General features: G+C 54.7%; 1 protein-coding gene across 2 annotated transcripts in view; it reads left to right on the top strand.

Moving 5' to 3' along the window:
* The window catches only part of PDCD11 (programmed cell death 11), a 35,069-nt gene that overhangs the window by 20,841 nt on the left and 2,490 nt on the right, over positions 1-11,738 (top strand). The window contains exons 20-33 of one of the 2 annotated variants that reach the window (XM_045291441.1): positions 84-625; positions 1,297-1,359; positions 2,326-2,431; positions 3,932-4,021; positions 4,205-4,307; positions 4,639-4,816; positions 6,899-6,955; positions 7,570-7,692; positions 8,213-8,335; positions 8,966-9,227; positions 9,367-9,483; positions 10,092-10,238; positions 10,387-10,628; positions 11,191-11,359. In XM_045291441.1, the coding sequence (XP_045147376.1) occupies positions 84-625; positions 1,297-1,359; positions 2,326-2,431; positions 3,932-4,021; positions 4,205-4,307; positions 4,639-4,816; positions 6,899-6,955; positions 7,570-7,692; positions 8,213-8,335; positions 8,966-9,227; positions 9,367-9,483; positions 10,092-10,238; positions 10,387-10,628; positions 11,191-11,359 (2,322 nt within the window). Of the gene's footprint in view, positions 1-83; positions 626-1,296; positions 1,360-2,325; positions 2,432-3,931; positions 4,022-4,204; positions 4,308-4,638; positions 4,817-6,898; positions 6,956-7,569; positions 7,693-8,212; positions 8,336-8,965; positions 9,228-9,366; positions 9,484-10,091; positions 10,239-10,383; positions 10,629-11,190; positions 11,360-11,738 lie in introns of both variants that reach the window. The other variant, XM_045291440.1, reaches the window with a different exon arrangement.

Below are 11,738 nucleotides of genomic sequence, written 5' to 3'. Positions count from 1 at the left end.
CCCACACCCTGCCCATCGGGGCCCCAGCGATTGACCCTGATCTGTACAGAGCCTGGGAATGGCGAGTCCTCTCTCTTTTCCAGCTGAAGAAAGGCAGCGAGCACCAGGCCACTGTGCAGCACATGGAGGAGTCCTTTGCCATCGCCTCCTTGGCAGAGACTGGGCAGCTGGCCGTCTTCTCCCTGACCTCTCACCTCAACGACACCTTCCGCTTTGACTCCGAGAAGTTGCAGGTGGGACAGGGTGTCTCCTTAACCCTCAAGACTACACAGCCGGGAGTGACAGGTCTTCTTCTGGCTGTTGAGGGGCCAGCTGCTAAGAGGACCATGAGACAAGCCCACAAGGAGTCAGAAACGGCGGATGAGGACGAGGAGGCAGATCCAGCTTTGGCTGTGGGGGTGGTGAAGAAGCACACCCTGTCCATCGGGGATGTGGTCACCGGAACCGTCAAGTCCATTAAGGCCACCCACGTGGTTGTGACGCTGGGCGATGGCGTCATTGGCTGTATCCACGCCTCCCACATTCTTGATGACGTGCCTGCGGGCACCACGCCCACCAGCAACCTGAAAGTTGGCAAGACCGTCACTGCGCGGGTGATTGGCGGGCGCGACGTGAAGACATTCAAGTATGGAGGCCTTGGGGTGGCGGGCTGAGGGAGTTGGTCAGCCTCGGGCTTTGAGGGGGATGGTTGTAATTGTGGTCGGAGTGGGAACACAGGCAGATTCTGCAAGTTGTGTATAAGTCAGTCTTTAACAAGGTGGACGGAAGGTGGAGGTTTAGAGTCTGACCTGAGCTTCGAGTTCACATTTGACCTTGAACATTCGTGGACATGTGCCAGTAGCTACTTCACTCTGCTGAGTTTTATTTTCCTGACCTGTCAAGTGAGCGTAGTGGTACTGCCGCCCTTGCTGGGTGAATGCAGAGAGGGAAGGAAAACAGGTACTGGGTCCCATGCCCGTCTCTTGCTGGCATGTGCTTAATGCTTGGGCTCCGCCAGCAGGTATTGTAATCCAAGCAGCGTGATAATCATCGCCTCAGCCAGCCTCAGAACACTCTTCCTTCTTGTACTAGACCCATTTCCACTTTAGAATAAAAACACTGGAATACAGTCTTTCCAGGGTCTAAGATGACATTCCTAAAAGATCCCTTGAGTCAGCTGCTTCCTCATGGTTGCTGCTCGGCCCAACACTGGAAGCCCTCAGACGCCTCCCGGCCGTGGGTGGCGGTGTGACGGAGACCAGTTTCCTGCAGCACGCTTGGCTGGGGTGGCCTAGTGGATCTTCTCTGTTTCTCCAGGTTTCTCCCGATAAGCCACCCCCGATTTATCCGGACCATCCCAGAGCTGAGTGTTCGAACCAGGTGAGCACAGCTCTAGCAGTTTGGCCTCAGGGGAGGAGACTGGCCTTGGAATCGGGAAGCCTCTGCCCTCATCTTGACTCAGAGCGTGGCGACTTGCTTTGGCGCTCCATGCGCAGTGTGTCTTACTTCTTTAACGGGGTAATTGTCCCTCGAGTCCGTTCTGACTCTCAGAGACCCTGTAGGACAGGGTCAAACTGGCCCTGTGAGTTTCGGAGACTGACTTGAAGGGGGTACGAAGCCCCAGCTTTCACCCGCAGAGCGGCTGGTGATTTCAAATTGCCGGCCCTGTACGTCGCAGCCCAGTACTTAACCACCATGCCACCAGGGCTCTGTATGACTGGTGAGAAAAATTATGTGATATTAAAGTAAATGCTTTATGCCGAATTTGCCACCACAAGGACTGACTGCAGCTCTGTCTGTCAGCCTCTGCTCAAGAGAAACAGTTCTGCTCGCAGCTCGGTTTCCTAGCCCTCAGTAACTCCCTAAGTAGACCACACATTGCTCAGAAGAGCTGTTGATCTGGTGTGGGCTGCAGCTTGGTCCCTGGCGGCTGGGCTGGAGTCGTAGGTGGTGGTGTGGAGAGTTCTGCAGAGAGGAGTGGGCCAGGAGGGATGCTAGGTGGGGAAGAATCAGTGATTCTAGGTAGCGGGTCCAATTTGCCTGGGCTCATTTTTCCATCCTGCCTGTTATTAACTAATCTTTTGTGTTGAGGGCTGCTACCGAAGGGCCTCCAAAGGCAAATAACTTCCAAGGCTAAGCTGTGACCTGTAAGGGCAGACGAGAAGGGGGTTGTTTCTGAGGGTGGACCCCAGGGCTGACTCTGCAGGGCCAGATTTTCTTAAGGAGAAAGCAGAAGTAGGTGGATCCACAGATCAAACTGCGTTAGCCCCTCTGACAAAACGACCCCTGGGAGGGAGGTGGGCGCAACTTAGACACCTTCCCCTTCCCGTTGCCTTTCGTCAACAGTGAGCTGGAGGGTGGCCACACTGCACTCAACACTCACTCTGTTAGTCCCTCGGAGAAGATCAAACAGTACCAGGTGGGACAGACCGTGACGTGCTTCCTGAAGAGGGTAAGTGGCTCACACCCTGCAGTGCCGTGACTCCTCACTGTCGGGGAACTGGAGACAAAGGCCTTTAGCACTGGGCGGGCACATCTGTTAGCTGCCACGCTGGGTCTGCGAGGTGATGCCTGCCTCGGGGAATTTCTGGTCTGACTGGGCAACTCAGAAACAGTCAGCAGGCAACTTGGGATTCAGTATGTTTGTAGATGTAAAGTGAATGCCCAGTTGCTTTAAGTTTATAAAAGGCAAGGAAAACGTGCCAAGGTCAAAGACTTAGCTGCAATACTGGATGGTAGACTCTTGGCTTTCATCCGAAGGATCCCTGGCAGTGCCAGTGGGTAAGTGCTCACTGAAAGGTTCCTAGATCAGACACATCCACTGGCTCCATGGGAAAAACACCTGGTAACCTGGTTCCGTAAAGGCTATAGCTAAGAACACCCCAGGGGGCAGTTTCTGCTCGGTCCCTCAGGGTGGCTATGAGCTGAAAATAGCCCCAGGGCACTCGACCATGACCCCCCTTTCATAAGGTCAGCTGCCAGACGAATAGTAAGTAAGTGGGTGCCAGAGAGTGTCTGCTCTGACCCCCAGGGAACAGGAGCTCAGAAAGGGAATTCATTAGTGTGGATGGTCCCCGCCAGGGCGGACTTTTTGGTCAGGCTTCTGTCAGAGCTTGCCCATGATGCTGCGGCCCTCGAGTTGCCCGTTGTCTGTAGCCGTCAACTCCAGATTGCCTTAACGGCACTTTGTAGTCTGACCTCATCTCGTGCACCTGAGTCCCAGTCACCCAGAGTACCTTTGTGTCTCCTCTGTTCACAAAGGCTGCCACGTCTGAAGCAGCCTGCTGCCCTTTCCGGGAGCCACACAGAGAGGAAGCTCCCCATCCTAGCTCTCACTTGGATTGTGCTGCCGCGGGTTGCCGGCTCCTCTGGTTTTTGGCACGCTCGTTACTTACTCCTTGGAGACGGATGTCTCCCTGAAAGCAGGGCCGGCTTCACCACTGGGTGTCCACATGCACAATGGCTATCCGGGAGGGTTTTGTTGAATGGGCTTGAAGATGGGGGTGGCTCAGGGCAGGACACTGTCGGCAGTGAAAGATCAAAGTCAAAGCTGGTTTTAAAGCCAGAGGTTGTCCTTCAGTCCTGGAGTACAGAGGTCAGGGGGACTAGTCCTCTTTGCTTCCTAATCAGCTGAGGCGTGTGGAGGTGTGGGCTTTGCGTGTGTGTATGTGCGTGTGTGTGTGTGTTTGTGTGTGTGTGTCCTGCTAGGCTGGGAAAGCCCGGAGTGAGCTCTGAACCAAGGGGTTTGTGTGTATGTGTATATGTGTGTGTCTGTCCATCCGTCTGTCCTTCCTGCTAGGCTTGGAAAGCCGGGAGTGAGCTCTGAACCTAGCTTGTGAGAAGCAGAGGCTGAGCAATGCAGAGGGGGCTGTACAAGTAAATTTCAGGAGTGTTGTTTTCACAGAGGAAACAAAAGAGATGTCTTTATGTTCCTGATTCCGTTTTTTTCCAGTACAACGTGGTTAAGAAATGGCTTGAAGTGGAGATTGCTCCTGACATCCGAGGGAGAATTCCTCTGTTGCTCACCTCTCTCAGCTTCAAGGTGAGTGTGCTTGACCTTGTGGTGGTGCCTGGAGAGGAGCCCCAGGGTCACATACACTTGTGTGTGCTCACAGAGGGTACACAGAACTGTGCCTTTCTTTATTCTATCTGCGTCTTGGCTCCGGAGGTACTTACACACTCTGACCTTTCTTCAGAGCTCAGAGGAACCCTCTTGTCCTTCCAGGTCCTGAAGCATCCCGATAGGAAGTTCCGGCTTGGTCAGGCCCTGAGGGCCACCGTGGTTGGTCCAGATTCCGCCAAGGCCTTCTTGTGTCTGTCACTCATAGGTTGGTGATGAAGCAGGGAAGTTGGTCAGGGAAGGGAAGGGGGTCTCCAGTCATTACCCAGGTTGGCGAATGCCTTTGCGATCAGAGTCTCCAGAAATCCTAGTTTGGTGCCTCCTTAGGATAGTTCTCTTGGGATATTGTCCCGTGGCAGGTGTTACTTCCCTCCTCTCAGTCCCCTGTGCATCCTTGTTCTCAAGCCCCTGAACAACGGTTTTCCCCTCCATAGCCCTGATTGGCTTGGCCCTCGGTCTGGTAATCTGCCTGGCCATTCCAGCTTCGTTCTTGGCGCGCTTGCTGTTCCTCGAATCAAGTTCTCCCCCCTCCCCACCAGGTCCTCACAAGCTTGAGAAAGGGGAAGTGGCCATGGGTCGAGTGGTGAAGGTGACTCCCAACGAGGGGGTGATGGTCTCCTTCCCCTTTGGGAAGTTTGGGAGAGCCAGTCTCTTTCACCTGAGCGACAACTACTCTGAGATGCCCCTGGAGAACTTCGTCCCCCAAAACATCGTCAGGTAAATCAGGTGTTCTTCCTCTACTCAGCCATCTGTAGAACCGGTGGGATCGTCTAATTACAGAAGCAGGATGTGCCTTGGGATTTTTTGAAAATGAAAATGTTTTGGGTTTTTTTCTTCCCCATTGTTCTCTGTTGTTGCTTAGTCTTTATCTTTCCAGACGTTAGCATGCTCACAACCCACTGCTAGCTCTCCGAGTCTTTTCCAACTCAGAGGGACCCTACAGACCAGGTAGACCTGCTCCTGTTGGTTTCTGAGGTGGTCAGTCTTTGCAGGAGCACAAAGTCTCATCTTTGACCCGTGGAGCAGCTGATGGGTTTGAACTGCTGACCCTGTGGCACGTACCTAGGGATATAAATGCTTTGTACTGCAACCTGCTTTTTCCCCTTATCTTAGGCTTTCTCCCGTGCTAGATACGTATCAGAATCTTTCTTTAAAGACAAACAGACAAAACCTCCTTAGTTTTAAATGAACAGTTGTGTAGTGTCCGTTTATGTGTTTCTGTCACTCAGTGCTTTGTTGATGGATAATGATGCCGAAGTGAGCCTCTTTCTACGGATAGGCCAGTGCAAGTATAGCTGTGAAGTAATTCTTAGAAGAGAAATTTATGGGCAAAGTGACACGTACATTCCAATTTTTGATCGCTTTTCTAAAATTGCCCTGCAAGAAGATGGTGCCAATTTATATTCCCGTTAACAGTGGACATGACACTGGGTGTTATTGATTTTCAATCTTGGTCATTGGGTAGGCAAAAGTTGATTTATTGTTTTAATGTGCCCTTCTCTTACTGGTCATCTTTCATGTTTGTTAGCTGCTTCCATTTGTTCTGTGCTTTGCTCGTGTGAGTCACTTACTCATTTTTATATTGGAGCAATCATCTTTTAAATGTGCCACCCTCTGTCGGTGCTCTCTCTAAAAGGACAGTGAAACGTGGAATTAGGGGGCTTCGCTTATTTCAGTCGCACAAAAATGAACCCACCTTGATTAAAGTTTTAAGACCAGTTTATAGTATGGATAAGCTAGCATAGACGAGACGGGCCAGTTTGCCACAATGAAGACTTTTTAAGAACCCGATGGAGTGGGTGCCTTCAAGAGGCATCTCGGATGGTTCTGCCGTCCAGACACTTCCTCCATTCTCAAACAGCGCGCAGACGTCTGCAGGGCCTGGGAGAAGAAAAACGAGGAGTCCTAGTGCAGTCCAGGGTTCCTCCTGCTTGTTTTCCTGTTTGTTCTTGAGCCTGAACAACAGGAGATTGTGCTTCTCAGCAAAATTGCTTCTCTTGGAGGCATTTTGTTCCCACTCAACCTGCGAGTAGCACAGATTGCAGTTCCCTCATCTCTCAAGTCTGAATAGTCCATCACACACCTAAAAGTAGAAGATCCCTTGAGGTGCCTTGAGCGGACAGGGCTCTACTGCGGGCTTGCACAAGTCAGAGGTCTGTGTTGGGAAAGCATTGGGCTCTATCATTGTTGTGATCCTTTGCACGGCTAAGATATTCTGCTTTTCCTTTTTTTTTTTTTTGATTTTCTGCTTTTCAATAGCTGCTTTGGACTACTTAAGGCCATTTGAGATGAAGTCCTTTTGGAAAGCCAACACAATCGTCAACTGCTGTCCTTCCCCCAAACTGCCCTGTGCTCCGGCCTCCCTAAGGGCCATCCTCTGAACCTCCTGTGTGGTGTCATTTGTCCCTGCTCATCCGTGGCTCCCCATGGGTCAGTCTGTCACTCCCCTGTGATCAGAAGCACTTGAACATGCTGGCGGGCTGGTCTCATCTCATAAGTGCTTGCTCCCTGGCTCTGAATCTTCCAGGGGCGGTTTGTGTCCCTAGACTACCTTTCTTGGGTATGAAGAGTAGGGAGTCATGGTTTTACTTGATAGACTGTTAAACTGAGGTGTAGAGAAGAAATGACTTGTCCAGAGTCCCTAGGAGGTTCTCAACAGAGCGACAACCAGGATCCCGGTCTCATGCCCAGAACCAGCTCCCGTCTGTGGCCACTCTTGTGGAGAGGAAGGTAATGCCCTGTGCTGCCCCCTGAGACCCGCAGACTTCAGCATTTCCTTCTCTTTTGTTCTCATTGCAGGTGCTATGTCCTGTCCAGTGCAGACCACGTGTTGACTTTGTCGTTGAGGTCATCCAGGTGGGGCTCTGTGTAGTAGGGTCAAGAAAGGAGAGGACCTCGCCAGAGGACTGAGGGATGAGTTGCCTGCGCCTGATGCTGAGCGTTGGCTTCTAGTCTTTACCCTCTGCCCGCCACGCCATGTCCTGTCCCGCGCACATCCAGAGGTGCTGGGACATTTAGGGTCCCAGAAGGACCCACTTGCTCAGGCTATGACTTCCCCAGGACGGGGTTCACACGTTGAAAAGTGGGCGTTCTAGGGAGCAAGGCGGTGGCCCTGGTGAGAGGAGAGGGTTAGGTTTCCATGGCTTGAGGGAGTGGGGCAAGGAGGGGATAGGCAAGTGGCCAACTTGCTCCACTGTTAGCAGCAGGTGTTTGTAAGGCCCAGGCTTTGGTTTCTCCTGTTTGGTTTGGTCAGCCTCTCCCCACTTCTCCACAGACGACTTGTACACGGGTGCCCCTGGCCAGCAGGGCTTCTGGAGTTAGTAGGGCTGGGTGCTGAAAGGTTACATCCTACTGACAGGTCCAGGGTCACGTTCTTACATACAAAGCATGGTCATGGCAGGGAGGTGTTGGCAGGGAAGTGGGAAAGGGGGGCTAGGAGTATATGCTTCAGCTGCTTTTACTTGTTTCAGAACAAACCCGGAGACCAAAAGCAAAATAGAGGACCCAGAGATTAACTCCATCCAGGACGTCAAGGAGGGGCAGCTCTTGCGGGGCTACGTGAAGGCCGTGGAGCCAAAGGGTGTGCTCTTGAGGTGAGAGAGGAGGCTGAGTGCCAGGCCTGGTCGGCCCGCCAGGTTCTCCACCTGAGGAGTGTTCGAACAAGGGAGGATTTGTATGTCTCTACCAGTTGTTTTTTAAGTCCGAAGCTTTTGAAAACAAATTTAAAAGTGTTTCTTCCTGGGCTCTTTGACTAAAGGGCACGCCATGTGATTGAGTGTTCGGTCACCACATTCAGTGTCCTGGGTGCTCAGGTGCCATGTTGGCAACTGCCAGACTCACCTGCCCGCCCAGTTGCCGTTCCTCCTCAGTTTCCCCCTAGGCGTCTAGCTGGTGCTATGGTGTGGGGCGTCTAAAATAAAACCCTGCAGTCACATCTTTGCTATTTTCCAGTTTCCTGGTGTCACGGGCCTCTTCAGCCCTTGTGGAGTGCCAGAAACTTAGGCCTGTCATAATGCCTAGTCATAGCTGGGCCCCGTGAGGTGGAGTCCCCGGCCCTGGCGGGATCCTGCTTCTGCATTGGTGACAACTGGGCCCTCGTCTGTTTCCTTTCAGTCTTGGCCCCTCGGTAGTGGGTTTAGCCCAGTACTCCCATGTCTCCCAGTACTGCCCGTCTAAGAAAGCCCTGTACAGCAGGCACCTGCCACAAGGGAGACTGCTCACAGCCAAGGTCCTCAGGTAAGTGTGCTCGCGCCCTTACTCCCTCCCTCCATGACTCACACCCTCTTCCGGGAGCCCTGGCCAGAGCTTTGGGAGGTAAACTTGGAGTAGAATGGCTTGGGTAGTGGTGAGTGCCATGTTTAGATGGATGAGAACTCCTTACTGAAGCTGAAGCCTCTCCCACAGCAGGTGTGCAGCCTTTCTTCCAGAGAGGCCTGTGTTGGAGCTGGAGGCCGGGGCATTTCAGCTGCCCGCTGTCCTCTACTACACGTGGGCAGATCATTCCCATGCTTCCTTTGGGTTGTGAGAATTCCCAAAGCATGAGGGGCGGAGCCCAAGATGGTGGGCTGATGGAGGCGAGGGAAAGCCTGGGCTGCTTGGTTGATGTGCCCTTGGCCCTTCTGTTCAGTTCAGGGGGGATCCCCGTAACATAAAAGGGACTTTTCAGTGTCAATATACAAATTCAAAGAGAACTTTTTGAAAGGGTAGGACTCGCTAGTGTTTCATCAGCACTCTGGGTGCTGTGAGACTGTCACTGCTGTTTATCCCCCAAGGGAGAGCCCGCCCTAGTACGCAGTCTGGGCCTCCCACCCCCTGTGTACTGGTTCCGGTGTCTCACTCCCTGTCCCCCCTCCGCCCCTGTCACAGCCTGAACCACAAGAAGAACCTGGTGGCGCTGTCCTTCCTCCCCAAAGACACTGGGAAGCCAGACGTGCTTCCTGCCTCCGTAGAGCTGCCGCTTCTGGAGCAGGAGAAGGGGACAGAGACAGAGGGGGCCGATCGGAAAACGACCGAGAAGAAGACCCGGCGGAGGGAAGAGATACAGCAGAAAGGACAGGTGCAGAGGAAGCGGCAGCCGCAAGTGAAGAAGCCGGGCAAGCGGGGGCGTGGGGAGGCTGAGAGCCAGCAGGTAAGCCCCTCCGAGGGTGGCCTCTTTGACCTCTTGGAGGGAGGTGGGGCCGGGGGAGCCAAGGGAGGGAAGAAGGAAGGGTGGGCACAGGCCTCAGGCTGCTGGGGGCGGCTGAGCAAGGCTCCCACCTGTCCCTCAGGAGAGCGTCAACAAGAAGCCAAAGAGAGCTGCTCCGTCCGAAGAGGACGACAGCGGGGTGGAGGTGTATTACCGGGAAGGGGAAGACGAGGTGGAAGAGATGGCCCTGCCACGCCAGGTGAGGCTGCGTGCTGAGAAGGTGGCAGTGGATGGGGTGGTGTCCTCCGGAAGCTCCTGGAGTGGGCGGCCTAACTCGTCGATTCTAGACGATGTTTTCTGAGTGCAGTTAAATTAGTGGGGTAGGGCCGATGAGGAGGAAGGAGGCTGCGTCGTTCTGACTCTGGAAAGTAGGGCAGTAACTCTTGAGTGAAGGAGCCTAGTGGTGTCGTGGGTTAAGTGCTCAGCTGCTGCCTGAAAGGGCAGTGCTTTGAGACCCCCAGCTGCTCCGTGGGAGGAGGGTCTAGCAGTCTGCTCCCACAAAGATCACAGCTTTGGGAACCCTCTGGGCAGGTCTCTGTGAACCTGAACCAACTGGACGGGACACTTGTGCTGAAAGGATTGGTTGGGAAGGACTGACACCAGGGCCGGGCTCCCTGTGTTTTAGGCACATGCAGACAGACAGCACGTCTCTTTGTCCAGCTCTGAATGTGTACATTTAAAGCTTGTTGCCCGAGTCTGTCTATTTAGGGGCTGTGGGTGGGTGGGAACCCATGCTCCTGTGGGTGGCAAGGCCGGGGAGCAGGGGCCACGGGGCTCAGCGCTCCCTCACTTGTCTCATGTGTCCAGGAGAAGCCGGCCAGGCTGGCAGATGTGCCTCGGCTGCAGCTGTCGTCAGGCTTCATGTGGGATGTGGGACTGGACTCCTTGACCCCGGCTCTGCCCCCTCGAGACAGCTCGGACAGCGAGGATGACGAGAAGCCGTCAGAAGCCACGGTGCTGTGATTTCCTGGGCTCTGTCCTCTCTGCAGGCTCCCCCGAGGCTGCATCCCCTGCCTCTACTGACACCCCCCTCCCCCCCCGCCCGACCCCCAGCATCCAGGGAGCCGACTCCTCACTTGCTCTCTGCCCTCCCCACCAGAAGAAAAGCAAGAAGGAGAGGGCGCTGACGAAGCAGAAGGCCGAGAAAGAGCTGTCCCGCATCGAGGAGGCCTTGATGGACCCCGGGCGGCAGCCGGAGTCGGCAGACGACTTTGACCGCCTCGTGCTCAGCTCCCCCAGCAGCTCCATCCTGTGGCTGCAGTACATGGCCTTCCACCTGCAGGCCACGGAGATCGAGAAGGCCCGGGCCGTGGCCGAGCGGGCCCTCAAGACCATCTCCTTCAGGTCTGGACCTCCCCTCCCCTTCGTGGCTCGTGTGGCGGCTGGCCCCCAGGGCCCCTGGCTTCTCAGGCTCTCTCTCAGAGGTGTGGCCATCTGAGAACCAGAGCTGGTGCTCATTTATATTTCACCGTCCCCTGCTTGGGGATAGGCAGGGGTAATGTTTCCAGGAGTCCCCACGCCTGACTAAGGCATCTAGATTGGGGCAGAAGCAGACCAGGGAGAAATATGTCTCCACGTGCCTCTGTGAGCATACCGGTCAGAAAGTCCTTCCTGTTGGTCTGCTGGAGGGGCACAGTGGCTCCTGGGCCTTTTGGTGCAGGGAGATGATCCTACCCAAGCTCCTGCCTCTCACACCCTGGGCCAGCTTGAGATTTGGTGGGGTTCCCTCCCAGAAATGGAGGCAGGAACCAGGGAGCCTCGAGGTGACAGGGGATTGGGTTTGTCACGGCCTGCACATGGAGTTCAGGGCCTCTGGGGACACACAAGGGGCCAGACAGGAGGACTCGCCCCCCTCGACATCCCTGGCTGGGAGCGGGGCCTCACGCTCTTGGTGATCTTCCCCCAGGGAGGAGCAGGAGAAGCTGAACGTGTGGGTGGCGCTGCTGAACCTGGAGAACATGTACGGCTCACAGGAGTCGCTGACCAAGGTCTTCGAGCGGGCCGTGCAGTACAACGAGCCTCTCAAGGTCTACCTGCACTTGGCCGACATCTACACCAAGTCAGACAAGTTCCAGGTTCGTGTGAGGCGAGGGCGGCCGCTGGGCGTCAAGGCGCAGCGGCTCCAGGAGGGGTCGGCCAGATCTCGGGGATTGCTGGGGGGTGTCTGGGCCCGGCTTCCTTTCTCTACCAAGCAGAAGCGGTTGGTTTCCCTCAGACCCCCTTTAGGAAAGTGCGGTGAAGGCAAGGGATGTATCCCTGGAAGGGAAGGGCCAGTGGGTCCCTGGGGTTGGAGTCTTACGGACAGAAGATGACATTGAGTACAGCCCACTGCCCTCATCTCTCTCTCTCTCTCTCTCTGTCACACACACACACACACACACACACACACACACACACACACACAATCATTGACCAGCACAGGACTGTTGGGGAGGCCCCACAAGGGCCAGTGGG

Source organism: Echinops telfairi, unplaced genomic scaffold, assembly GCF_000313985.2.
Source record: "Echinops telfairi isolate 266 unplaced genomic scaffold, ASM31398v2 ScPeMD7_70;HRSCAF=299, whole genome shotgun sequence".
In the NCBI taxonomy this organism is placed as follows: Eukaryota; Metazoa; Chordata; class Mammalia; order Afrosoricida; family Tenrecidae; genus Echinops; species Echinops telfairi.
Note: the sequence above shows the minus strand (reverse complement) of the source record. Positions and strands in the feature narration are given on the sequence as shown.